Source organism: Megalobrama amblycephala, linkage group LG3, assembly GCF_018812025.1.
Source record: "Megalobrama amblycephala isolate DHTTF-2021 linkage group LG3, ASM1881202v1, whole genome shotgun sequence".
NCBI classification, from domain to species: Eukaryota; Metazoa; Chordata; class Actinopteri; order Cypriniformes; family Xenocyprididae; genus Megalobrama; species Megalobrama amblycephala.
This window is the reverse complement of record NC_063046.1, coordinates 1,800,216-1,825,477: the sequence shown is the minus strand read 5'-3', so window position 1 is coordinate 1,825,477 and position 25,262 is coordinate 1,800,216. Positions and strand designations below refer to the sequence as shown.

The 25,262-nt window shown below is 37.8% G+C and overlaps 1 protein-coding gene across 2 annotated transcripts; it reads left to right on the top strand.

Moving 5' to 3' along the window:
* Nucleotides 1-595: 595 nt before the first annotated feature.
* LOC125264258 (ladderlectin-like) lies at nucleotides 596-23,047 on the top strand. Of its 2 annotated transcripts, none has more exons than XM_048183470.1 (7): nucleotides 596-738; nucleotides 3,954-4,039; nucleotides 4,403-4,438; nucleotides 5,174-5,253; nucleotides 5,772-5,897; nucleotides 22,122-22,233; nucleotides 22,514-23,045. In XM_048183470.1, the coding sequence occupies exons 2-7, from the start codon at nucleotides 3,982-3,984 to the stop codon at nucleotides 22,570-22,572; spliced, it is 471 nt and encodes a 156-aa protein (XP_048039427.1). In that variant the 5' UTR covers nucleotides 596-738; nucleotides 3,954-3,981; the 3' UTR covers nucleotides 22,573-23,045. The 2 variants fall into 2 exon arrangements, with proteins under 2 accessions (XP_048039427.1, XP_048039428.1); XM_048183471.1 differs by having other exon boundaries at nucleotides 638-738; nucleotides 3,958-4,039; nucleotides 22,514-23,047.
* Nucleotides 23,048-25,262: the final 2,215 nt, after the last annotated feature.

Below are 25,262 nucleotides of genomic sequence, written 5' to 3'. Positions count from 1 at the left end.
CTGCTGATATCAACTGAGAATCAGCATCCCAAACGGGACCGGTGTGGGTGGGAGTAGGATCCGTGGTCTGTAACAGATTCACTAACAGCTTTCACCAGCACAAAACTTTCCAATTTTTTGGAATTGCATTCTCATGCTAATTTACCCTGTTTAGTATATCTGGCCCTATAGGTGATTAATGAAGTAAGTAAATGTGAATTGCTATTAATTAAAAGTGTCATCAGGTATTAATTCCTTAACAACATGTACTAATAGTGGACATTAATGTGTTAATGGGTCAAAGACATGTATTTTAGCTTCCAGCTCATTATTAAGTAATTTATCATTGTGGTTATGATTATGGTTGACAACCCTACTAATATTACTTATTACTCAACAATTAGTTAATAGTCATATGCCTCAACAAGTAAAATAATTACATAATGATACCTTTGTAAATCATTAGATAATGATTAAAGTAGACAACTGAAAGATGAAATGCATGACTTCGAACAATTGTGGTATTACTTCTGTGGTGTTTTTTCTGAGAGTCATGTGATTTAGAGAGATCAGACATCTCAGGAACATGCAGATCCTTTCTGATTGGCTGACACTCATCTTACGTAACATGAGTACACTTATTAAGCCCACAATGTAGTGGAAAAAGACTACATCAAAAGAGTTCAAGAAAACAAGACACATCTCTTCTAACTATCCAGCAGAATCACTCCGTTTGCTGTTCGGAGCACATTTCCTGAGGTTTGAATTTTTTACATTTACATTTATTTCACATTTTGCCTATATATAAACGCTTATCATCAGGTTTATGTTCTGTTATGTGGAATCTTATTTTGACATTCTTTTCTGTTTACTTCACTTTCTGTTTCAATGCTCTGTTTAGTTAGTTTCAGTTTCATTGGTTACTGTGTAGGTCCTTGTTTCTGTGCATGCTGACCACATTGTACCATTTATTCATATAGTAATAAATAAGTAAATAAATAATAATGGTGATACAGCATATCGCGCTATTGAGCCACTCAAAATTACAGCGATGGTAATTACTATCCTGACAGTCTTGTCCGTTTTGTCTCTGTTCAATGTCTTTTTGTGTGTCTTGTGTTGGTTCCTGCCATGTCCTGTTCCACCTTCATTGTCTCTCCTGTATGTATAGGGGAACAATTTGTAAACTCTTGGGAATAAAGGGGTAACAACCAGGAAAATAACAAATTATTTATACTGTAAGTATTTTATAACTAAGGGGTACTTACACTGTTATGATAAACAACAATCGTATGTTTGGGAGCAATTTAGCAAGAAAGTGCACTGATTAAGTTGTTTCAAGGCAAGTAGAAAGAACTATTGCAATCTTTTTTTAATACATGGGAAAACATACTTTTGTTTCATGTAGTTACAGGGTAAGTATGACATTACGGGCCATAAATGAAAGTGGTGCTTGTTACACTCTTGTTTCATGTAGTTACAGGGTGAGTAATAAAAAAACAAACAACAAAAAAACACAAACAATCTGATATCACTGACTCCGAAACTTTTATTTGAAAAACAACTTAATTAAAAACGGGTCTATAACACTTATTATTCATTTATTCATTTTTCATTTCAAATTCTAAAGTCCTGACAGAAAGCAACACGTTTTGTCCCTTTTTTGTTGTTGTTTCTCTTGCTTGGCTTCCTCCTCTTGTTTCTCAGCTGATGAATCTTATGCGATCCAACCCTCGCATACACGCGTGCAGGTGACCGTTGGTCGAAAGTTTAAAATTTTAAAATAATTGGTATTTTCCTTACAAACACTTATCGTTTCACTTCAGAAGACATCGATTTCATCCATTGGGGTCGTATGGATTACTGTAGTTATTGCTGTTTGATGCTGTTTGATGCTTCGACTTTTGGGAACACGTGAGCTTGCATTATATAAAGCGTTCTCAGATATTATTTACTTTTCTAAAAACCTTTTGTTTGTGTTCATCTGAAGAAGGAAAGTCGTATACATCTCAGATGGCATGAGGGTAAAAGATGAGTAAACGGTGAGCACGTTTCCGGGTGTACTGTATTTTCTTTTAATTCAGAATAGAAAACGACATCTCTTAAGAAAAAAAAGAGGAACAAGAGGAGGAGGAAGCCAAGCAAGAGAAACGAATAAGAAGTGTTGTAACTTTAAATCTGTAAGTTTTGAAATAAGTTGTTTTTCAAATAAAGTTTTCCAAGTGATATCAGATTGTTTGCGTTTATTATTATTATTATTATTATTATTATTATTATTACTTACCCTGTAACTAAACAAGAGTGTAGCAAGCACCACTTTAATTTACGGCCCCTAATATCATACTTACAGTGGCGGAGCCAATAATTTTTCATAGGGGTGGCCAGGCAGGGGCCAGTAACCAGTCTGGGGTGGCACAGAAATCTTCATTATTTCAACATAAAAATGAGTCTGACTATAATGTACTGGAAATGTGCCTACAACATAACTGAATACAGATCATTTGTACTTAACTGTAACAGAGATAGTGAATTAGATCATGAAACGCTGAGTGAATTTGACCTTTTTTTATCATTCCTCACTTGCAGGCATATTAATAAAGAGGCTCACACTATAGCTAAATTTCAACTTGTTCAGTCAGTTCTGGTTTTCAAAACCCCCAATAGCTTGTTCTCCATTGTTGCATCTCCATGGATGAGACATGCATATAACTGTAGTTCAAAGATTATACATAAAATTCAAAGAAGTTTGAATAATCAATGAACTCTTCAACAATTGTGAGTTTGTTTCAAAAACTAACTGAAAAAAATATATATATACACTAAATTTTTAACTTTCTATATTGTCAAAATAAATAATTGCAACAGTTCTGTCATACCTAAATTAAAGAGCACATAAATAACAGGATGTAAAACTAATTATTTTATGCATTTAAATGTTATACATTTTTGTTTGTACTTTATAAATGAACACAATTAGCATCTTCTAGTACAAATGCACAGTTCTCACATGTATTAATATATTAATCTCTCGCATTAAAAAATTACATATTAGCTTGTGCCTTATATTGTGATCTCACATACTGTAGCAGAATATTTTAGTCCAGAGACATGTGACACACATATACATATCAAATAGGCCTACATGCATGCATACACAGTTTTAATGCATCTTTAATCGCCTTTTTGGTTATTTCATGACTTAATAGACGACAGAACTACGACGTTGCATGCTTGTAGTTTCTTTTGCGCTTTATTTATAGTGAGCAGTGGTGTAGCGTTTGGGCATGCAAGGTATGCACGTGCATATGGGCCTGAGCGAATTGGGGGCAGCTATTACGAGCTTAACCCTATAGTATACTTCGGGCATCTGCGCACCGCGAAATTTTCGTCATTAGGAGGGTTCGCGGATGTTCGCACTCCCCGTCAACGCGCAGCTCAATTTTTGTGATGGGACGGACAGTGTGTGCCCATGCGAGAGTGAATTGAGTGCTATTGTATTTAAAAATGTATTTAGATACCACTTATAGTACATTTGAACCCATAGTGTACTACAAGTAGTAACTAAATATATATTTTTTTAAATACAGAGATAGAATATTAAAAGCACATTTTAGTTCATATTTCATGGTGTCTCAAAATAGCACAGTTGAGTACACTTAGATGTTCTTAAAATGATCTTAAGAAGTACTAAAGGACAATTTTTAGTATATTAAGTACAAAATTAGTGCACGAAAATAGAGCACTTTTAGTACATTATAGAAGTGTACTTTTTTTTTCACCTGGGGTCTTATCTAGAGAAACCATCAGTCATTTTCTTAAAAAATAAAATAAAATGTATGTACTTTTTAACCACAAATGCTCGTCTTGCACTGGTTCTGCAATCCACCAAGTACATATTGATCTATTGAACTGGTTCATGTCACAAAAATACAAATCTTTGTAATAATCATGTATAATTTTGTTTTAAAATCTAGTCAGAGTTCCAGTGTTCTCTGAGAAACGATGGCGTTGTGGACTCTCTATCTGTCTCTCGGTCTTCTGGTCGCTTTGAATGCTTCAGGTAAAACTATTATTCCACGTCTCACTTCATAACTGTTATTTTAACATGAATTGAAGCACATCTGGGACTCTGTAATGACTGATCAGAAGCAGGAATGATCTAATACAGTATGTGCACCTGAGTTTGTCTCTGAATTATTATGATGATATTAAGACAATAAAACAACAATAATTATCATCATCATTGATAATTATCTGATCATTATATCAGCTAAAGTTGTTGATTCTTATGAATTTCTTGTTATATGATTAATTTTGACAATAAAATATGCCTGTTAATTTGAAATATATATTTAGTAGTAGTAGTAGCAGCACTACTGCTAGCAGTTCTGTTTTTAAAATGTAGTATTTCTTTCTTTTTAAGTGGAAACACGTCCTTTTGGAAATAAACGTTGTGGCGGTAAGTCTTCTCTTGTCAGTATGTATGTCTAGTACAGTACAAAAGTCCAAAACCTGTGCATTTCTCCACCTTATCAAGTGTGTGTAACACCTGATGATCATGTTCTCCAGCATGCTTTAAAATGTTCTAAAGAGCATCTTGGAAGCAATTTTAAATCCTTTGTTTATTTAAGGTACACTATGTAGCTGTTACAGTTTTGTTGTATCAAAGATGAAGCAATATCAGACTTCTACAAAACCGGGTTATTTATTAAACAAAGGATCAGAACGTCAACCAAACACACATTGCAAACAATAGAATGGACAAGGAGTGCAGGGAGTGAGTCCAATATAAAGGGTGTGCTAAAGAAGAAGACCAGGTGCAGGCAATCCAGGGAGAACGGGAGAGATGATGAGGGAAGTGAGTTTAGGTGTGGAACAGGGAGGATCATGGGAAACTGAGTCGAGGACAGGCGTGGATGTGACAGTATAGCTTTTTTGTTCAAAATAAACAAAATTTAAATAATGAGCCAACACATCATCAATCATTCTTAAAAAACGTGATTCATTGGTTCACTATGGTAAGTCTATTATAAGTGTTTATATTTTAGACCTGTCGGACCAGTTTTTTTTTTTTTTTAACCGGTAAAGGGCCAAAAGTTACATAGTGTACATTTAAATGAAAGTCATTAATTTAATTACATGAAAGGTCATTAAAGGTAACCGCATAATAACAAACAAAACTTCCATTTAACAGTTTGTCAGACAGGATGGACTTCCTATGGATGCAGATGCTTCAAGTTTTTCAGTTCCCAATACACGTGGGCTAGAGCCGAGGTATGATACATTCAGCTTCTAATATGACATTAAAAATAATATAAGAATATTCTTGGATTAACTTTGTAAACATCTGTGACACCTGTCAGTTATCACAGGAAAGTCATTTCAACTTGTTCCTCAGATAAAAACAAACAAAAATATATGTTAACAGTAAAGAAATGACAGTGGAGCTCCAGGATGTGAACAAACATCACTGTGATAATACTGAAACATTATAATGATCTGAAAATACAGACACAACAGATTTCATGTTATCATGAGAGGATCACTTAAAAGCTTTATCTATGTGAAGTTATATCTAATCTATATACAATATAACCAGAACCTTTTCTAGAAAAGTAGTCCCATCTCAAATGGCAGATTTTATATTTCACAGGTAAAATAATAAACAATAAATAAACAGCACAGTGAGTAAACATTATTTCGATGATAACTGAAGGCATGTCACAGATTTTAGAATATTAATTTAAAATAACATGTTAACTTTGTGTTTGCTCTTGTCTCTGCTTCTACAGAAATTCTGTTTGAACTATGATGGGAACCTTGCTTCTGTACACAGCCATGGGGAGTACATGTTTATACAGAACCTGATTAAACACCAAAGTTCCTGGATCTGGATTGGAGGCTATGATGCTGTTGAGGTATGCAATTATTTTTTGATCATACTTTCTGTGCTACTGGGCATTTATAATTACAATTACATTAAAACTGAAAAACATTTTTCAAAATGCACAAACCTAGACATCTTTTTATTATTTTTGGTCCTCGGTGAAAAAAATTACTAAGTTATTGGTAGCACATCCTCACTGGAGTATATTGCTGGTTTGAAACCCGCCACAGGACTTGGTCAAAGATTGTTGAAATATAGGAGTGACCTGTTTATTTGTCACCACAACAACTCAGGTATTAGCAAATCTTGAACAGTTGTCTTAGTTGGGTGTATTCAGTATGTGTGTTTATTCTATAAAACAGAAAATACAGAGTAATATAAATATACATGATAAAAACATTAAATGTTCTAAACAGAAATACACATGATGAATATTTTGTGAAAAACAGAATTAAAAAGAGTAATAATTGTGAGAAAGTACAAATTAGGTGTGTCATACAAATTATACAGTAAACAGTTTAAAGGATTAGTCCACTTTCAAATATAAAATGTTCCTGATAATTTATTCACCCCCATGTCATCCAATATGTTCATGTCTTTCTTTCTTCAGTCGAAAAGAAATTAAGGTTTCCTCCAAACAGTTGAAGGTGAAAATGACAGTTTCAGTGCAGCTTCAAAGAGCTTTAAATGATACCAGACGAGGAATAAGGGTCTTATCCAGCGAAACCATCTGTCATTTTCTAAATAAAAATGTATATATATATATATATATATACACAGTACAGTCCAAAAGTTTGGAACCACTAAGATTTTTAATGTTTTTAAAAGAAGTTTCGTCTGCTCACCAAGGCTACATTTATTTAATTAAAAATACAGTAAAAAACAGTAATATTGTGAAATATTATTACAATTTAAAATAACTGTTTTATATTTGAATATATTTGACAAAGTAATTTATTCCTGTGATGCAAAGCTGAATTTTCAGCATCATTACTCCAGTCTTCAGTGTCACATGATCCTTCAGAAATCATTCTAATATGCTGATCTGCTGCTCAAGAAACATTTAATGTGTACAATTGTACAAAATATTTGTGTACAATATTTTTTTTCAGGATTATTTGATGAATAGAAAGTTCAAAAGAACAGTGTTTATCTGAAATCTAATCTTTTGTAACATTATAAATGTCTTTACTGCCACTTTTGATTGATTTAATGCATCCTTGCTGAATAATATTCATTTCTTTAATTTCTTTTCAAAAAAATAAAAATAAAAATTCTTACTGCCCCCAAACTTTTGAACGGTAGTGTATAATGCTACAGAAGCTTTGTATTTCAGATAAATGCTGTTCTTTTGAACTTTCTATTCATCAAGAAATCCTGAAAAAAAAAGTACACAACTGTTTTCAACATTGAAAATAATCATAAATGTTTCTTGAGCAGCAAATCAGCATATTAGAATGATTTCTGAAGGATCATGTGACACTGAAGACAGGAGTAATGATGCTGAAAATTCAGCTTTGATCACAGGAATAAATTACTTTGTCAAATATATTTAAATAGAAAACAGTTATTTTAAATTGTAATAATATTTCACAATATGACTGTTTTTTACTGTATTTTTAATTAAATAAATGTAGCCTTGGTGAGCAGACGAAACTTCTTTTTAAAACATTAAAAATCTTAGTGGTTCCAAACTTTTGGACTGTATTGTGTATATATATATATATATATATATATATATATGCTTTATATAAACAAATGATCGCCTTCCAAGTGCTTCCACCAAAACCGCACTTTCGTATTCTTCAAAAAGCTTATGCCGTATGCCCTACGCCTTCCCTATTCAACTTATAGAACAAACGCAGCACCAGTTCCATTTTTTTTCTGTAAGTGGAATAGATGAAAATGAAAAACATGAACATGAGAAAAAAAAAAATATATAAGGAAATAAAACAGAAAACATACCTGATCGACATAGAAACAAATGTTCTTTTTTGGACGGAGAATGAAATGATTTTACCTCGTAATACTGCTTTGCCTGTTTCCCAAAGTAATGAGGCTGATAACTTTGGTGAGTCGTTTATTTCTAGGAAGGATGTCCACTCTCCTTTAAGATAACTGTCAAATTCTGGGTCTTTAAGGAGTGATATGTTAAAGCGCCATCTACTGATGTGTTTATGTAAATTAGCTGGATTCCATATGAATGTTACTGGAGCGTGGTCACTGATGCTGATGGAGTGGATTTTGTGCTCAGAGATATTTGGTATGATTGAATTGCTAGTTAGGAAAAAGTCTATGCGAGAGTAGCTATGATGAACTGGTGGGTAAAATGTATATTCTCTGTCAGTTGGATGCTGTAGCCTCCAACCATCACCAAGGCCAAAATAATATAATAATATATTATGGCTGGGATGATGTTGTTGAGGGAAGGGTGATGTCCTTGTCTTTGAATAACTGTCCATCAATGTGCAATTTGTCCACTGTAAGTATTGCTCTTTTGCCTTCTTTTATCATTTGCTTGCGGATGGGGATTAGCTGTTTACGTTTATGGATGGTTAATTGTGGAAACTGGTCGTTAAGTCCGTAGTGAGTGTCCTTTAACTGTTTGCCCTGCCGATGAACCAATTCTTTTTGTTTAAAATGTTTGAATTTAACAATGATTGGGCGGGGTCGGGTGGCATTACTGAATTGACTGAATTGGAATGGACGCTAGAGGAATGTGAACGCTAAACTCTCACGAGATGGTGCGTGATTGAACATGGCAGCGAGTTGCTGCTAGAAGTCAGCAAACTTTTCTTGTTTTTTTTCTTTTTTTTCTGCTTCGTTTGTTTATTTGTTTGTTCACTCCACCTCCCACAAATACAATAAACTAATTACAATTCGGACCTGGAAGGTACACAATTCAGGTATACAATTCATCTAGAAGACTACATCGACGAATGCTACAATAGACTCTGCATCATGGGACGCTCTCAAAAAGCTAAAAAAAAACACGTATATCAGGCTCACCTGCTTCATCCAATGCATCTTCAATCCTCACCCACACTCATCGACGTTGGAACAGGGGGGGCGGCCGCCCCCCCTCCCAGCCCGACCCCTTTTCCCCACCCTTCTAGGGGTCAGCCAGCTGTTTTTTTCGTTCAGTGGCTTGATATTACCGGTATGAATTTTCATGTTCCAAAATGTTGTGAAAATAAAACAGCTCGCCCTCGTTCATTTCAGGGGTTCTATTTAATTACCATTTGTGCATTTCATTCATTGTGCCTTGACACCAGTTCAAAACTGAGTCCCAAAAGTCCGCGTAAGAAGCATAAAGCCTCGTTTACACTGCACGCGTGTGCGTTGCATTACGGCTCCGGCAAGGTTTTGTTCCGTCTTCTGAGCGGTGTCAACTCACACCAGAAGCATTTCAGAAGCGAAGCGGCTGGATTCCCGAGACCACGAGATTTGCATGTCTGACGTTTTTTTTCATTGATTTTTTTCGTGTTTTTAATGGCTAAATTGTTATATTTTGTCCGGTTTTATTGTGTTTATTGCTATGCCATACTTTATTTTGCTGTAGCCATACAGATGAAGTTAATACACTTAAAATTCCAGTTATGGACAACAAAAACAAAGAAATTTCAAGTTTTTCAACTTCGAATCTCTTGTTGTCAGTTTCTGGCATCGTAGTGATGCGAAATATGAGCGGGAGTTTACTCAGGGTGATTATTTTGACTTTATTTTGTATTTGAGCTGCGCGTCATTGACGCGGCGTCCGTTGAGGCGCCTATCTTTAGCGAAGTGGCGCGGCGAGCTTCTGGGACGCTTCTCAAACGCACCGCGGCGCGGCTGGTGTAAACACGAGCATTGACTAGAGTGGCCGCGAATCAGCTCCGGTAGCCGCGTCGCAGCCGTAACGCGCCGCACACGCGTGCAGTGTATAGCCTCGTTTAGCGCAGCTCAAATACAAAATAAAGTCAAAATAATCACCCTGTGTAAACTTCTGCTCATATTTCACATCACTACGATGCCAGAAACTGACGACAAAAGATTCGAAGTTGAAAAACTTTAAATTTCTTTGTTTTTGTTGTCCATAACTGGAATTTTATGTGTATTAACTTAATATGTATGGCTACAGCAAAATAAAGTATGGCATAGCAATAAACACAATAAAACCGGACAAAACATAACAATTTAGCCATTAAAAACATGAAAAAAATCAACGAAAACAACGTTAGACAGGCAAATCTCGTGGTCTCGCGAATTTAGCAGCTTCGCTTCTGAAATGCGTCTGGTGTGAGTTGACACCGCGCAGAGGATGGAACAAAACCTTGCCGGAGCCGTAACGCACCGCACACGTGTGCAGTGTAAACGAGGCTTAAACGAGGCTTAACACGTACAGACTCCATGTAGGCCTATGATTCGCTCTTTTGTTGTTCCGTTTTCTTTCAGGATCAAAAATATAACAAATGAAAGCGTTTATCTGTATTTGATGAGAACTATGCATATACATTCATAAATCAGTCAATTTTGTATTTTATTATGAGATATTTTATTCTAATGTGATCAGTGACTCAAGCACTGATGGACCAAAGAGCGCGCATTTCGACATTTGCAGTAAAAACTTGAAATATAAATTCTCAGAAAATGCATTTAATACCAATATATTGAAACGTCTGTTTATATGCTCCATTAATAAAGGAGTCCAGACATTGGAAAAATATCAGTCCACATGCGTTTTATATTTAATATGAGGAAAATAGACATGCATGCATGCATGCGTGAAAAAATCTTTAACTTTTAGGTAGCAAAATATTTTTTTAGTAATTCTGTCAATTACACTAAGGTTATTACATTGTCTGCTATATATTTGCTTCTTATTTATTAAATACGGGCAATTGATTGATAAAACATTGATCAAAATTAAGATACAATTTATACAAAACGAATATCTTTTAAAAAGAGTTTTCTATAAAACAAAACTTAATGAAGTCGTCAAAATCATGTTTTACCAAAAACAGCGCCATTGCTAGGAGGGCGCCAGCGCCTCTGCCTTTCAGCGCCTATGCCTCGCGAGTGGATGATAGCCCTGAAGACGCCTAGCAATGATATACCTTTAGTGGTAGTACACCTTTAGTTAAGTTATACCTTGAGAGTCTTCGTAGCGCGCTAAGAGACAATGTTATCGGGAAACGCAGCCCAGGTATGATGCATTTCATGCGTAATGGAGATTCCAAAGCGCTCTTCTTTGGTCAGAACCATGGAGAGCGATCGCGGATAGGTCTGTCCTATGCAGCGAAACTTTTAACAATGCAACAAAATATTTAAAGAGCATCAAGCTATTAAAATCTATATTATGTAGCTATGTACGCACAGATAATATAACAGTAGGCTATATTAGTAAATATTTTTTATTAGGTTAAGCAGTGATTGGATAACGTTTTTTTTTTTTTATTTATTTATTTAACATTTTTAATTTAAGGCCCACCCACAGTCGGTCTGGCCCATCCAAAACTGGAATCCTGGCGCCGTGCCTGGGCCACACTGAGCTGTGCGTAACGCCCACAGACGTGAAGTGACCCCCCCCAAGAAGAATCCCGCCCCCCCTCTCACAATATAGTTCCAACGTCCCTGCCCACACTTCCGCACCCCCCGTGCTGTCCCGAGGTAAGCGACATACTTACATCCATAGACAATAAACTATCCGGACTGGACGCCAGAGTAGCATTAATAGAAGTACTGAGCAAAGAATTTCAACAACTCCGCCACAGCCTGGAATACAGCCAACAACAAATCGACACGCTCATACAAGAAAACAGTTCGCTTCAAAACTCTGTTACAACTCTTACAACGCAACCGTGTACGGTTACCACACAGCTTGTCTGTCACCTCCGAAAATAAAACGATGAAAGAAACAATTTTGGACTTACAAGCATGCAGCATGAGGGACAACCTGATTTTCACCGGCATCGCTGAATCACCCGCTGACGAACCTGAGAAAGCAGTCAAGGATTTTATGGTTAAACAGCTCAAACTCCCAACAGAAACTGTCAACAACATCACTTTTCACCGTGTTCACCGTCTAGGAAAAAAGACATAGAAACAAATAAATAGCCTTTCAGATTAAGTCAAGTGGTACTCACTGCAGATTTTATGATTTAATCCGTGTATCATTCTTTGAGTCGTTTTTTGATTTAATATTGAAATGATACTCAGATTTATGATGGCCAGCTCCTCCTCTCTGGACATCCAGTGGGGTGGAGAGATAGAGTTGTGGGTAGGGTTAGGGTAGGATTAGGGTGTGGTTGTACATTCACTCCTCCTCACTGAATGTCTAGCTAACGTAAGCTCCACTAATTTGCTCTGCAGCGAGCACCTTCTCGATTAAATGGCCCTTATTGTGCTCTATAAAACAAATGTGTTGTACATTCATCACCATGTGCTCACTTCCACACATAAGACAAAAATATAGCTCAGAAAGTGTAAAATGACAAACATAATCACAAAAATAAGCAAAATAACATTATACACATAAGTTTGAGTGAAAATATAGATATAAAAGCAATAATTAAAGCTACAGTCAACGATTTTTGGCCCTCTAGCGATTAAAAAACAGAATCTGCGTCTTGCGGAAGAACATTGTAGCCAGAGCTACTTTTCTCAGTGTATGTCTATGGCGAGTCACGCAGTTACTGTGATAATCTGCGCCAGGTCCTACCAGTCCGGTCTGAAATAATCTGAATATAAACACTTATTAAGTGTACCATTATAACATTTTTGTAAATTCTGAACACAGACAAGAGTTCAAGAGACAAGAGAGCAGCTTTAAAATTAGAATTATCAGGAGATCAAAAGAAACCTACCTCTCCCATTAGATAATATTACAAAAGGGAAGAGGAAGAGACAGAAAAGATCATCTTATGCTCACACAACACTTAAAGGAGAAGCACTCATTTTGATCAGGTAACCAAAAGACGTATAAATGAACAATTTTGTGTGAATTATACTGAACACAATAGATTTAACAGTGTTATTTCTATACCAAAATACAAACAAAACAACATCAGTATAAGCAATTATGAATAAAGGTAACATACAGCATAACATTGTGCTAAAGACACAATAATCTCTTACCATTGGCCATTGTTAGATTAAAATCAAGTGTGGTACAAAGCATTCTCAGATTTATTCAGGAAGAAAGGTCATATTTATAGACCAGTGGTACCCAACCACATTCCTGGTGGCCCACCAACACTACACATTTTGCATGTCTCCTTTGTCTGACACACCCATTTTAGATTTTTGAGTAACTACTAATGAGCTGATAACCTTAATCAGGTGTGTTTGATTGAGGAGATATGCAAAATGTGCAGTGTTGGTGGGCCTCCAGGAATGTGGTTGGGAACCACTGTTATAGACAAAGGTCAAATAACAGTCTCCAGGATGGCTTGAGCATCCAATCATACGACTTAAGAATCAAACCTTACTATGTATGGCATTTCAAGAAATATAATAACAAATAAGAAATGTATGTGTGTAAATGTGTGTGTGTCTTCAACTTCTGGTTGCGTGTGAGAGTGTCAGTGTGTCCAAGGACTACTACTTCTTGTTTTGTCTAGGTAGGTACATGATGTACACAATGGAAAAAGCCTAAGACACAAAGAAAGTCAGAAAGTTAAACCCCAGAAATAAGAAATTATTTATAGCTTTAGGAGACTGGCACAAATGAAGACTTCAGCTATGGAATCGGAATAATGGAGTGGTGAATGTTTCAAACACGTGAACTTTCAACAAAGCGAACTGACCTAGAAGAAGTTAGAGTGCAATGGGAGGAGGATTCTAAATTGCCGACCACACAAGATCATAGCATAGTGTTCATTAACACATGTTTGAACAATATGAATCCAAAACAGGCCCAGCTGATAAGAGTAACCACATCACGAATTACTGAGTCGAATGTAGAGGAATTTTGTGCACGAGTAAGAGAGTTAGATTCTGCTGGAAGATTTTCAGGTAATAGTGTGGTGACAGTTAAAACTGAACCTGCATTTTTGCAGACAACAGGGGAAGAAGCCCCACAAAGCCGAGGGAGATGTCATTATTGTGGCAAACCCGATCATTGGGCACTAGAGTGCAGGAAACGGAAATATGATGAAAGATGCAAACAGGGAGGGACAGACAAAAGAGAGAATTTTAACTCCAAGCAAGAGGCTAGTAACAAATATCGAACAGAATGGACTCCCCAATAGGGAGGTCTACGGAGTGAAGGAACCCCAAGTACTTCTATGCTCACTCTAAAATATAAAAATAAACAAAATTGAGTGTAGATTGAAAAAAAAATATTGCTTTCTTATTGATACTGGTGCCAGCTGCTCATCAGTTTCTGGTTTAATGTATGAGGGTCCAGATTCTGCAAAAAAGTACACGCTCCATGGGTATTGATGGGGTTCCAAATATAATACCATTGTCTACCCATTTTTGAAAAAGTAAAGTTTTATATACCCGTTATTCCAAATTATACATTTATTTGGAGAGAAATTATGCTTGTATATAATCATCCATGAGAGTAGCACCTGCTTGTGAAAATTACTTAATATAACTGGAATCTTATCTTACTTATTTCAAAGTTGCATTGCAACAGAAAAGCAAAACCACCCATCTTTTCAAAGATTAGATTAGGATTTAAATCGTCTCATGTTACGTATGAAACCATAGTTCCCTGAGAACAGAGAACGAGACACTGCATTTTACTGCATATGGGGAACATCACACGTGAACTGGTGTCTGAAAGCAATGTATCAAATTACGCCAATCCTATTAGCCGGGGACAGCCTATGACATCATCAAGACGCGGCCCGGAAGTATAAAAGAGCTGCCAGTGAAGCAGTCAGTATCTTATCGCCTGAATGGACTGTTCACCAGGCAGCCCTGATGTATGGCAAGGAACATAATGTCTCATTCCCTGTTCTCAGGGAACTGTGGTTACATACGTAACCTGAGACATTCCCTTTCGAAAGGGAACTCTACACTGCATTTTACTGCATGTGGGGAACGATATACCCACGCCGCCATGCTTGAGGGGAGTGCATGCCAAGAAGATGCTAGAAAAACGTCAACTAGCAGTTTCAAATGAAATGCCCGAGCAACTCCCCCTTGGGTCAAACAAAGGCTGTCAGTGACACCAAGTCAAGTCAAGTCAAGTCACCTTTACTTATATAGCACGTTTTACAATGCAGATTGTGTCAAAGCAGCTTTACAGTGATAACTGGTATATAAACGGGAGACACCAATCCCTATGGTCAACAACCCAAGCTATGAGCCTCAAAGCAGGGCCGTCGCCAGAACATATAGAATGGGGGGGCATTCGGTTTCCATAGGGGGGCACATATTTTTATAATCTGAGAAACAGACGTTCGCCAAAATAATAATTTCCCGTATTTATTATTAATGAAATAGACTTCTATAATGAGATAAAGTTCTATGTTACCACAAAAATACAAGATAGTCGATCCTAATTAAACTACACCAAAAACGAAACCCCTTTGCATTATGGCAATATACTTTGCAAACACGAGACACAAAAGCTTTTCAATTCCTCGAACAGCACAATAATAAAAATGATACTTACCAAAATAGCAATAGGCTAGCCTACAGTACATCTGTAGCATATTTAAGTGTAACTAAGACTTTTGAGTGTACTCACCATTAAAATAGTTGAAGGCGGCAGGTCTCCGAGTGATAGTCATTAATACGGCCTAATTATGTTTCGAGTTCCGTTTTGTGTAATAATGCGTTATATATGAATTTTCTGATCAGGCGGAGGGTGAACCAACTCCAGGGTAAGGAGATGCGATTCCCATTTAAAAACATATTTAAACAGATTTCCTCGAAATAGCTTTAACTTACTTGTCACAGCACAACCTACATATCCCAACATAAACACTGCTGATAAATTATTATTTGTTAATAAAGTGTTTACGTTCACAAACCACTGTTAATTTTAACAGATTACGTACACGGAATTTGGCAGAGAGTGCGCAAAAGGCGCTCTCTTTATAATCAGTAAAAAATCTCGCTCATCTTAGTCCATTGCGATCTCAAGAAGTTCTGTAACAATTAATTAAACTGACTGCATAATTACATAACAATTTACATAATTGTTTGTTAACCAAAATCTGTTGATTTCTGTTAAAGGTGTTTAAGTTAACACTGAACAAAAACTCGTTTTGAGCGGTGAGTGGATTTTGAGTTGTAGACGCTGGCAAATATTCCCTCATTATAATTCGTTCCAGAAATCAACAGATTTGTTCGTGATTAGCTACAATGCTCAACGCTCCAAGAATACGTTGTAAAGTATTGTCGTTCTTCAGAGCGAAAACACAGAGGCGCACTGGATCGTTTGCCAAATATGTTTCGCCAATATGCTAATATTAACTGATCCTAGACCAGTAGTTATGTGCAGTTGTTCCCTCTACAAGCAATCAGAAGCAGCAGCAGGTAGGCAGTGGTTTGAGTGAGAAAATAGTCTCAAGTCCATCGCCGGCCCACACACACTCCGCCTAATTTCTATTTCATATTTCTGAAGACAATGTGTTATTTAAAGTTACCGTTGTAGAGAGAGTTTTCCTATGAGCTAAATGCTGCTGAAGACATTTCGTTCTGGAATATGTAAATAGCCAGATCCACAAATAAGGTTTTTGCTCTCAATCGGAAGTTTGCTGGATGACTATTAGGGGGGCACATTGTGTCATCTGGGGGGGCACTGCCCCCTAATGCCCCCCCTTGGCGACGGGCCTGCCTCAAAGATGCCTTCCGCTGAAGGCCTACCAATGCTGCTCCAAGGCTTCTGGGACCGAACCTTCCGAGGAAAGAGGGTCCCTCTAAGGGAATATAACCAGGGGAATAAGGAACCCCAGCCATTCCCTAGAAGGGGGACATAGTCAACCCAAATGTCACCAGGGAAGCCTGTTAAGGCCACACACCTCGAACAGCTAGCTTGCTGAAAGCAAGAACCCACAAACATGTAACTTGTTCAGAATGAAACCAAGTTAAACCAGCAGATAAGACTGTAGAGTGCCCACATAACAGTCCACCTAACACAGTCTGACAAGCAGTGTACTCAGTAAAAGCACCTTTTACTCTTAACTCCCTCGGGTCGGCGGTCAAGCCGGCGATACCACCTCGGTTTTTTTCTTACCAGTGTGAAAGAGACTCAAAATACTCCATCAATGTTGCACATACAATTAAGAGTTATACACCATTTTAATCTGTGGAATATCTTCTTTTATTTGTGTACACTTAGAGTAAAAACTAAATGTTGTGCTTTTTGTAAAATAAAGAAAACTAACATGATGTGTGATCTCTCGTCTCCCTCTGAACAAAGTCCAATCTGATTGTTCCCAGAAAATTGAACTGTAACTTAGTGAATACTAATCACAAAAAAATTAGACTAATATCTAAAGAAACTTTGAAATGTCAGGTTTTAAATCATGTAAATCAAATCAAAAAAAAAAATTCTGTGTTTATGTAATCTGTATGAAAATAGAGATATGTCAGAAGTCCGTGATTCAGCTCATTATCCGCTAATGCGACCACGCCCACGGAGTCAAAGCTATTCAGACGCAAATTCTGAGGCAATACATGCATACATCGTAGCAATCGTGTATTTATTGTCTTGAAAAGTGTATATCTGCATATTATAGCGATCTCTGGAAGCCTCTGTTCTACTCTGTACTGCAAGTATGAATTGAAAACACAGTATCCAGCGCTCATAGTGATGACAATAAATATAGAATAAATATTACTCCTCTGTATAGAAAATTGACATAAACATGAGAATCCATCAATATTTCTCCAAATGTGCATGCTTTTAAGCTAAAAGGCTAATATGAAATTCCATAGAGGTAACATAATTGTTCAGACACTTTGCATCACAGAAATACATTATATTTTAAAATATATAATAGAATACCATTATTTTAAATTGTAATTATATTTCACAATATTGCTGTTTTTTCTGTATGTTTGATATACACCATGATGAGCTTGAGACATGATCACAGAGGGTTTTTTCACAGCCTACCTAACTGAAAGGCATCATTAATATGCAGGTCATTACACCTCATTATGCAATTCTTTTGTATTCTCAGGTGTAAATGACCCATTATTCATGATGATCCACGCCTCCACGCATACTGTGTTTCTTTGTCAAAAAGTGTCTTACAAAAACTAAATCAATATATTGTTATAAATGAACGAGTAGGCAGAATAATTTTTACATCATTTTGAAGCAAAAACTCTAGTCTACAACCTCCAATACCCAAAAGTCTTGTGAACACAGATTTAATATATTTGTTTGGCTTTATTTCAGTGACTTAAGTTTTTTTTTTTCAATAACCATGCATAAACGTTATTCCTTCAAAAACACAAACATGTACATACATGTTCCTCACATATTAATGTAGCTTAGTTTGTGCTGAATACAGTGTAATGACACTTTTGCCATTAATATGTTTATGAACAACTGAAAAAAGCACAAATGTCAGGGCATGTCAAAACTTCTCCAGGGCCACAGAAATCCTCAGACCCCAGAGGGTTAAAGCAAGAGGAGTAAAACATACGCCATCATATTTTGTAGGAGGCCCAAAGGTGGGCCTACGACTTCAGACAGACACGTAGTGTCAGCTCGTGGTAGTGTTTCAAGCTCAAAGGGAGCAAACATAAGAAAACTGAACCAAAGTGAGGTTAACTAGATAAACTCAACATGAGCCAAAGGCCACTCAGCAATGTACTCAGTAAAACACCTTTTACTCTTTAAGCAAGAGGAGTACAAAGACACACGCCAACATGCTCTCAAAGGAGGCCCAGAGGGCCTACAACTCACAGACACATGGCGCCAGCTAGTGGCAACTCCAACACAAACCAACAGGCCATGTACTCAGTAAAACACCTTTTACTCTTAAAGCAAGAGGAGTACACACTCCGCCAGCACGCTCTGAGAGAGGCCCAAACCGGGCCTGCTACAGCAGACACAGGTGTAGCCAGTGGCAGTGATAGCAAAATCAACACAAAACTGTGCCAGCATGTTAATTGAAGGAGGCCCAAGCGGGGCCTGCGACTCCAAAAGACACATGGCATCAGCTAGTGATTTCACAGGTGACCAAGCTCAAAGGGAACCAGCTCTAAAACCCAACAAACAATAGCGGTTAACTAGCTTAACTCAACCTGAGCTTAAGTCTACACATTCCAACAGGCAATGTACTCAGACACACTAAACCCTAACAGAAAGGGGAGCACTACAACATATGCTACCATGGTCTGAAGGAGGCCTGCAGTGGCCTACTACTTCGGACAGACACGGGCATAAACCTGTGGTAGTGCTAAATTAAGTGAGCAAAACTCATGAACATCTACGAACACCACTTGTGAAACCACAAGCCATCGTGCTCAGAAGGAAGCTCAGATTCACCTAAGCCTTCAACTTCACAGACACAATAATCTGTTGTGGCAGTGAAAAGAACCAAACTGAAAGTGAGGTTCCCTACCACTCAACCTGAGCTATGCAATCCATCAGGTTATGTACTCAGTAAAACACCAATAACCCTAAAAGCAAGGGGAGTACAAATAGTCACCATGCTCTAAAAGAGGCTTACAGGCCTACTACTCATAAGAACAGATGCTAACCTGTGGCAGCAAAGAGTTAAGCTCACACATGTGAAGGGGAAAAAACTAGAACTCAAAGCAAACACAATGCTTTGCTATTCATACATACCATCCTGAAAAGAATGGATGCTTTCACCAAACAGAAATAATACATCTGTACTGAACCCTAAAGAATGGGAGCTAAACCAAGCTAACACCGTAACCTCAAGCTTGAATGCTAATTCAAGGGGCTCAGGGGAAAGACAACTTCAGTATGAATGAAGTTCTAGAAAGTGGGGCCTAAGCAACATAGCATACACTTATCTAAACAAAGATAAGGGCCTACCACCTGAGACAACGGCACCAGGGAGGCTAGTGACAGCCTGCTACCTTAGCTGCTATCTAACTAGCACCTACACCAAAGGGGTAATGGGCATATGGCCTGACAACTCAGATAAGAAGGAGGCCAGAACTAGGAACTATACCTGACAAGGGATAGTATCAATAAAGAGTGAAATATGCTTTAGTAAATCACCTAAACCCTAGTTCTAGCCTAGGCCTGCTAAACTGTGGCCTATAGGGCCGCACAAAGCATAGATCTGCCTGGGACTTAAACTCAACCTCTGCTTAAATTTCCTTTTCTCAGAGAAAAGGAAACTTAAGCAAAGCAAAGCTCAAAAAGCAAACAATGCCAGGTGGCCCAGAGGGCCGACCCAGACATTAGATCTATCTGAAGTAAAGAGTGCCTAACTCAAGAGAGGAGAGGGCAGAAGTGAACTGCCCTCACAGAGAGGAAGTGGATCACTGACGCTGCTGGCACTTCTCACAAATACCTCAGCAAGCTTCCACCTGAAAACCCCATGATTTCAGCCACCGCTCTGCCTCAGTACAAGCAGGGCCATAACAAAACAGGCACAGATGCCAACACCTCTTCCTCAAAAAAAAAAAAGAGGGCCAAATGAGAACAGAGCGTCTAAATAGACAGACGCTCAGAATTCACATAGACAAGTGCGCTCAAGCACTGTCCACGGGTGCTCTTTTCCCAGACAGAAAAACACACAGATTGTGCGTGTCACCGAGTGTCAAACACCTGGGACATGGGTGAACTCACATTCTGAAAAGTTTGTAGACATAATAAAAAATTCTTATCGGATTCAAAGAAATCACGATCAGACAAAACAGTCCCGAAAGACGAAAAGATACTGACTGATTCACTGGCAGCTCCTTTATACTTCCGGGCCGTGTCTTGATGATGTCATATTTGATACATTGCTTTCAGACACCGGTTCACATGTGACATTCCCCATATGCGGTAAAACGCAGTGTAGAGTTCCCTTTTGAAAGGGAAATCACATTTTATTTTTGTATTGAAAGTAGTGCTTGATCCATCTGTTCTTTAAAATTGTATTCGATGTGCTGAATTCAAGCACATTTAAGCCTCCAATGCAAACCGAATTAGTTAAGGTACCTTTTTTAATATAATGAGATTTATTTCTCCAAATTAAATTGTAAAGATTTTTATCTACTTCTTTAATGATGTTATTAGGGACTTCTAGTGAAATAGCAGGATAGAGCAAACAAGATAAATTAAACCTATTTTTAACTTTTTGAACCACAGGTTGAAAATTAAGCTGACCCCTTTTCTTTTCATCCTTACATATTTTGATTCCAAAATAGGAAACAACATTCTTTGCAGGGATGCCATTTATATCAAGAAGTTCACTATTTTTCAGAGAAAACATTTATTTAAAGGGTTAGTTCACCCAAAAATGAAAATAATGTCATTAATTACTCACCCTCATGCCGTTCCACACCCGTAAGACCTTCGTTCATCTTCGGAAAACAAATTAAGATATTTTTGTTGAAATCTGATGGCTCAGTGAAGCCTGCATAGGGAGCATTTCCTCTCTCAAGATCCATAAAGGTACTAGAAACATTATATCAGTTTATGTGAGTACAGTGGTTCAATATTAATATTAAAAAGCGACGAGAATATTTTTTTTGTGTGCCAAAAAACAAAATAACGACTTATATAGTAATGGCTGATTTCAGAGCAATGCACTGGAGTGTTATGAATCAGCGTGTCAAATCAGCGGTTCGGGGCGCCAAAGTCACATGATTTCAGCAGTTTGGCGTTTTGACACGCGATCCGAATCATGATTCAACACGTTGATTCATAATGCTCCGAAGCTTCGAAGTTTTGAAATCAGCGATCAGGGTACTATAATTAGTACAAAGGGTGGGAATTGGGAGAAGAAACTTCTCAACCTCACAGATTAACATCCTCCATGGTCGCCATCTGGCGCGTCTCCCTGTGCATTGGCAGCCATGTGATGGTCACCACTCACCATGATAATGTCATACTCGAGTGTTTGTATTGTGAAACTCGATGTGAAATAGTGTGGCTGATAGAGATAACTGAGTGATTTAACCCTTTCTTACATAGTTTTACATATTCTTTACTGATACCCTTTCTGTGAAACAATTTCTGTTCATTTCTGTTTAGATTTCTGACATGTTTAAAGTTGGGTTAGGGTTCAAGAGGAATCATCTTTTAGATAATTAAAGATAAAATTAAGCTATGTAAACTGTGGATGTAAACACAATGTCATTTTTTCTCTTCTGTTCACAGGAGGGAGTTTGGCTCTGGAGTGATGGATCCCAAATGATGTATACAATATGGTCACCTGGAAATCCCAATAACATAGGTGGAAATCAGAACTGCCTTGAGATGCACTCTGGCAGTAAGTAACTTCTGTTAATGCTCATGAAATAACATGATGAATGTTCCATCAATCTGAATTGTGTTAGTCCAATTAGCAGAATATTAGCAGATACTGCTACATGTCATACTGTATCCAGAGGCTACAAAATAAAAATATCACAATGAAAAATTGTTGCTGAGATCAAATACTAATATTTCTGTGTCTACTATACTAAACATACTTAATAAACATTATTTCGTTTTTTTATTTTCATAATACACAAATGATAAAAATAACTATTTCTTCTGTCTTGCAACAGGTACCGACTGGAATGATGACAAATGTGATAATAAGAAGCCCTTTGTGTGTGTGCACTGAACCAGCATGTGAAGAATCAATGTAGAAGAAACAAGCTTCTTTTGACTTTTTACTTTCCACTGGAAATGTTTAATGGAGTCAAATAAATCGGTTAAAAAAAGTTTTTTTTTTTTTTTTTTTTAATGTGGAAAAGTTAGTCACCAAATATATTAATGGCACTCATTTTGTGTCTCACCACCAGGTCATTATCCTGTACCTTCATTAAATGTCTAGTATTTACCCCATTTTCTCCTAAACCAAGTAGTCTAGGCTATATGACATTTTTTTTTTCATATGCTGCAACTTTCCCCAGGTTACATGTATGTATATTTGTGTAGGTTTATTATTTGCCTGCCCTCTAGGGGCAGGAAAAGCGTGATCTACATTCTGTCTTATTTAGCAGATTCCGTACACCTGTGGACCATTATCCAGTGCTTAAAGCAGGGATGGACAACTCCGGTCCTGGAGGGCCATTCAGCAGAGTTTAGCTCCAACCCTAATCAAACACACCTGAACCACTAACAAGGTCTTTAGGATTGTGAAAGTTATAGGCAAGTGAGTTTTTATCAGGGATGGAGATAAACTCTGGAGGACACTGGCCCTCCAGGACCGGAGTTGTCCATCCCTGGCTTAAAGGAAGCCAAGTTGCCACACTTCAGGGGCAGAACTTGAGCGGCCGTCCCGAGATGGAGCTGCGCTCACTTTTGTGTTTAGCCATTTATTTTCCTGTCTATTTTCTCCAACTCATTATTATACTTTGTCTTATTTCAATAAAATCCCCTAATGGACCGAGCCGTTGTGTCATCCCTCTCTTATATTATGGCAGTGGCTGCAATATTTTTTTTTTTCTTTTTCTCAGCTGTTTAGTGTGGGAGAAAGAATGTGTATGGCCGTGTCTTTGTCGTGATAGTTTGAATTATTTTTAGGTTTTGAGTAACTACAAGCGTCCCAGGTGAGTATTTACCCTATTTATTCTGTAGTCGTCGGGTAGGTTTGAACCTGCCACTTTGTTGTTTTGCCTTTTTTATTTTTAGTGGTTATTCGGAGTGGAGGCACGCTTCAGTTCACCTGCAGCTGATCTTGTTAATGGGACTGGTTTGCAGGTGTTCATGGAGGATGGCCCCAGCGTCGTTAAAGTGGCCTGAGAATGTCTGGTCGTTACTCTTGCAATGCGTGATAACCGGTAAGGCGCAGGAGGTATATGCTTTGTTGTTCATTTGAAGAATCTGCGGACTATAGAATTATTGAAGCTGCTATATTAAAAGCCTACGAGTTGGTCCTGGAGGCATATAGACAGCTTTTTGATTGACTCTGTGCCCACCCTTGCTCTGCACAAGACAACTGATAGTCTAAAGCACATTAGGAAGGCAAGAAATGTCACAAATCAAGTCTTGACAAGACACGCTTGTAATTGAAAACCATTCCCGGTGACTACCTTGTGAATCTGATGAGGAAATGCCATGAGTGTGCCCAGAGATGGGCAGTATGTTAATTGCATGTATTTAAAATATGCATTTGATTACTTTTGAGTATTTTGTAATTTGTATTTTCCGTAAAGAAAAAATCAAATGTAATTTGTAATTAAATACTTTGAGAGAAAGTAATTTGTATTGAAAATACGTAAAATACATTCAAATGTATTATTCTATTCTCGCATACAATAACTTTCATCACCGGGCTTAAAGGAAGGGTAGGGCATTTTCAGAGGGGCTAGCAATAGTGAGCTAGCTTTGAAAGCATAAGATCCCACCCTCCCTTCACAGCGTCTCCAAAGCCACGCCTTCTCCAAAACACATCAACGCACAAAGCAGGGAGAAAAAGCATAACGAGAGACTGTGTTAAACTACCTCATGGCTCAAAGCAACATAACATTACAATAATAATGAACATAAACAACTTAAAGAGCACTGACCTGTAGCATCTGACTGCTGCAGATTCATTTTGGCGTTGATAGTGTTGCCAATGAAATGCATAAATTCGAGTCACGAACCGCTCCTAGTATAACGTCATGGGTTGCCATCTCTTAATTAGGATAGTTATTGTGACAATAGGAACAATTGTTGTATTGTCACGGAGACGAACCCCGTGATTCCTCCCACTGGCCAGCAGAGGGCTCCATCACCGGAATACTGACATTCACGCATCCAGTCACTCACCTATACTGACTCACACTACATCTCCCACAAGCCCCGTTCCTTGGACTCTGATCCTCATCCAGCTGCAGCTTGTTAGGACTGCTATTTAAGCTGCCATTTCACTCAGACCTACGCGAAGTCTTGATTATTGCCCCGGCTGTCATTTCTGAGCGTTTATACCCTGTTTGTTCTCCCGTTGCCATTCCTGTCTGTTTACCGTTCATTGACCCATCGCTGCCTACCTTTTGACCTGTTGCCTGTTTCCTGGACTGTGATACTTGCTTGTGACCCTGATCTTCTGCCTGCCTCTGATTACGATTCTGCCTGTTCTACATTGCTGTGTTTGCTGATTCTGACCCCTGCCTGTTCGACCACGAGTACTTCAATAAAGCCTGCTAAATGGATCCTATGTCGAGTGATGAAATGTTACAGAAGACTTCGCCATCACAAGATCCAGCGGCTTACGATCATCTGTGTGCCAACATGGCTGCTCAGGCAAGTCAGATTGCTGCCAACCAACACCAGCTTAACCGCTTGACTTCTATAACAGAGGAGTTGGTCAAGGCCGTTCAAAGT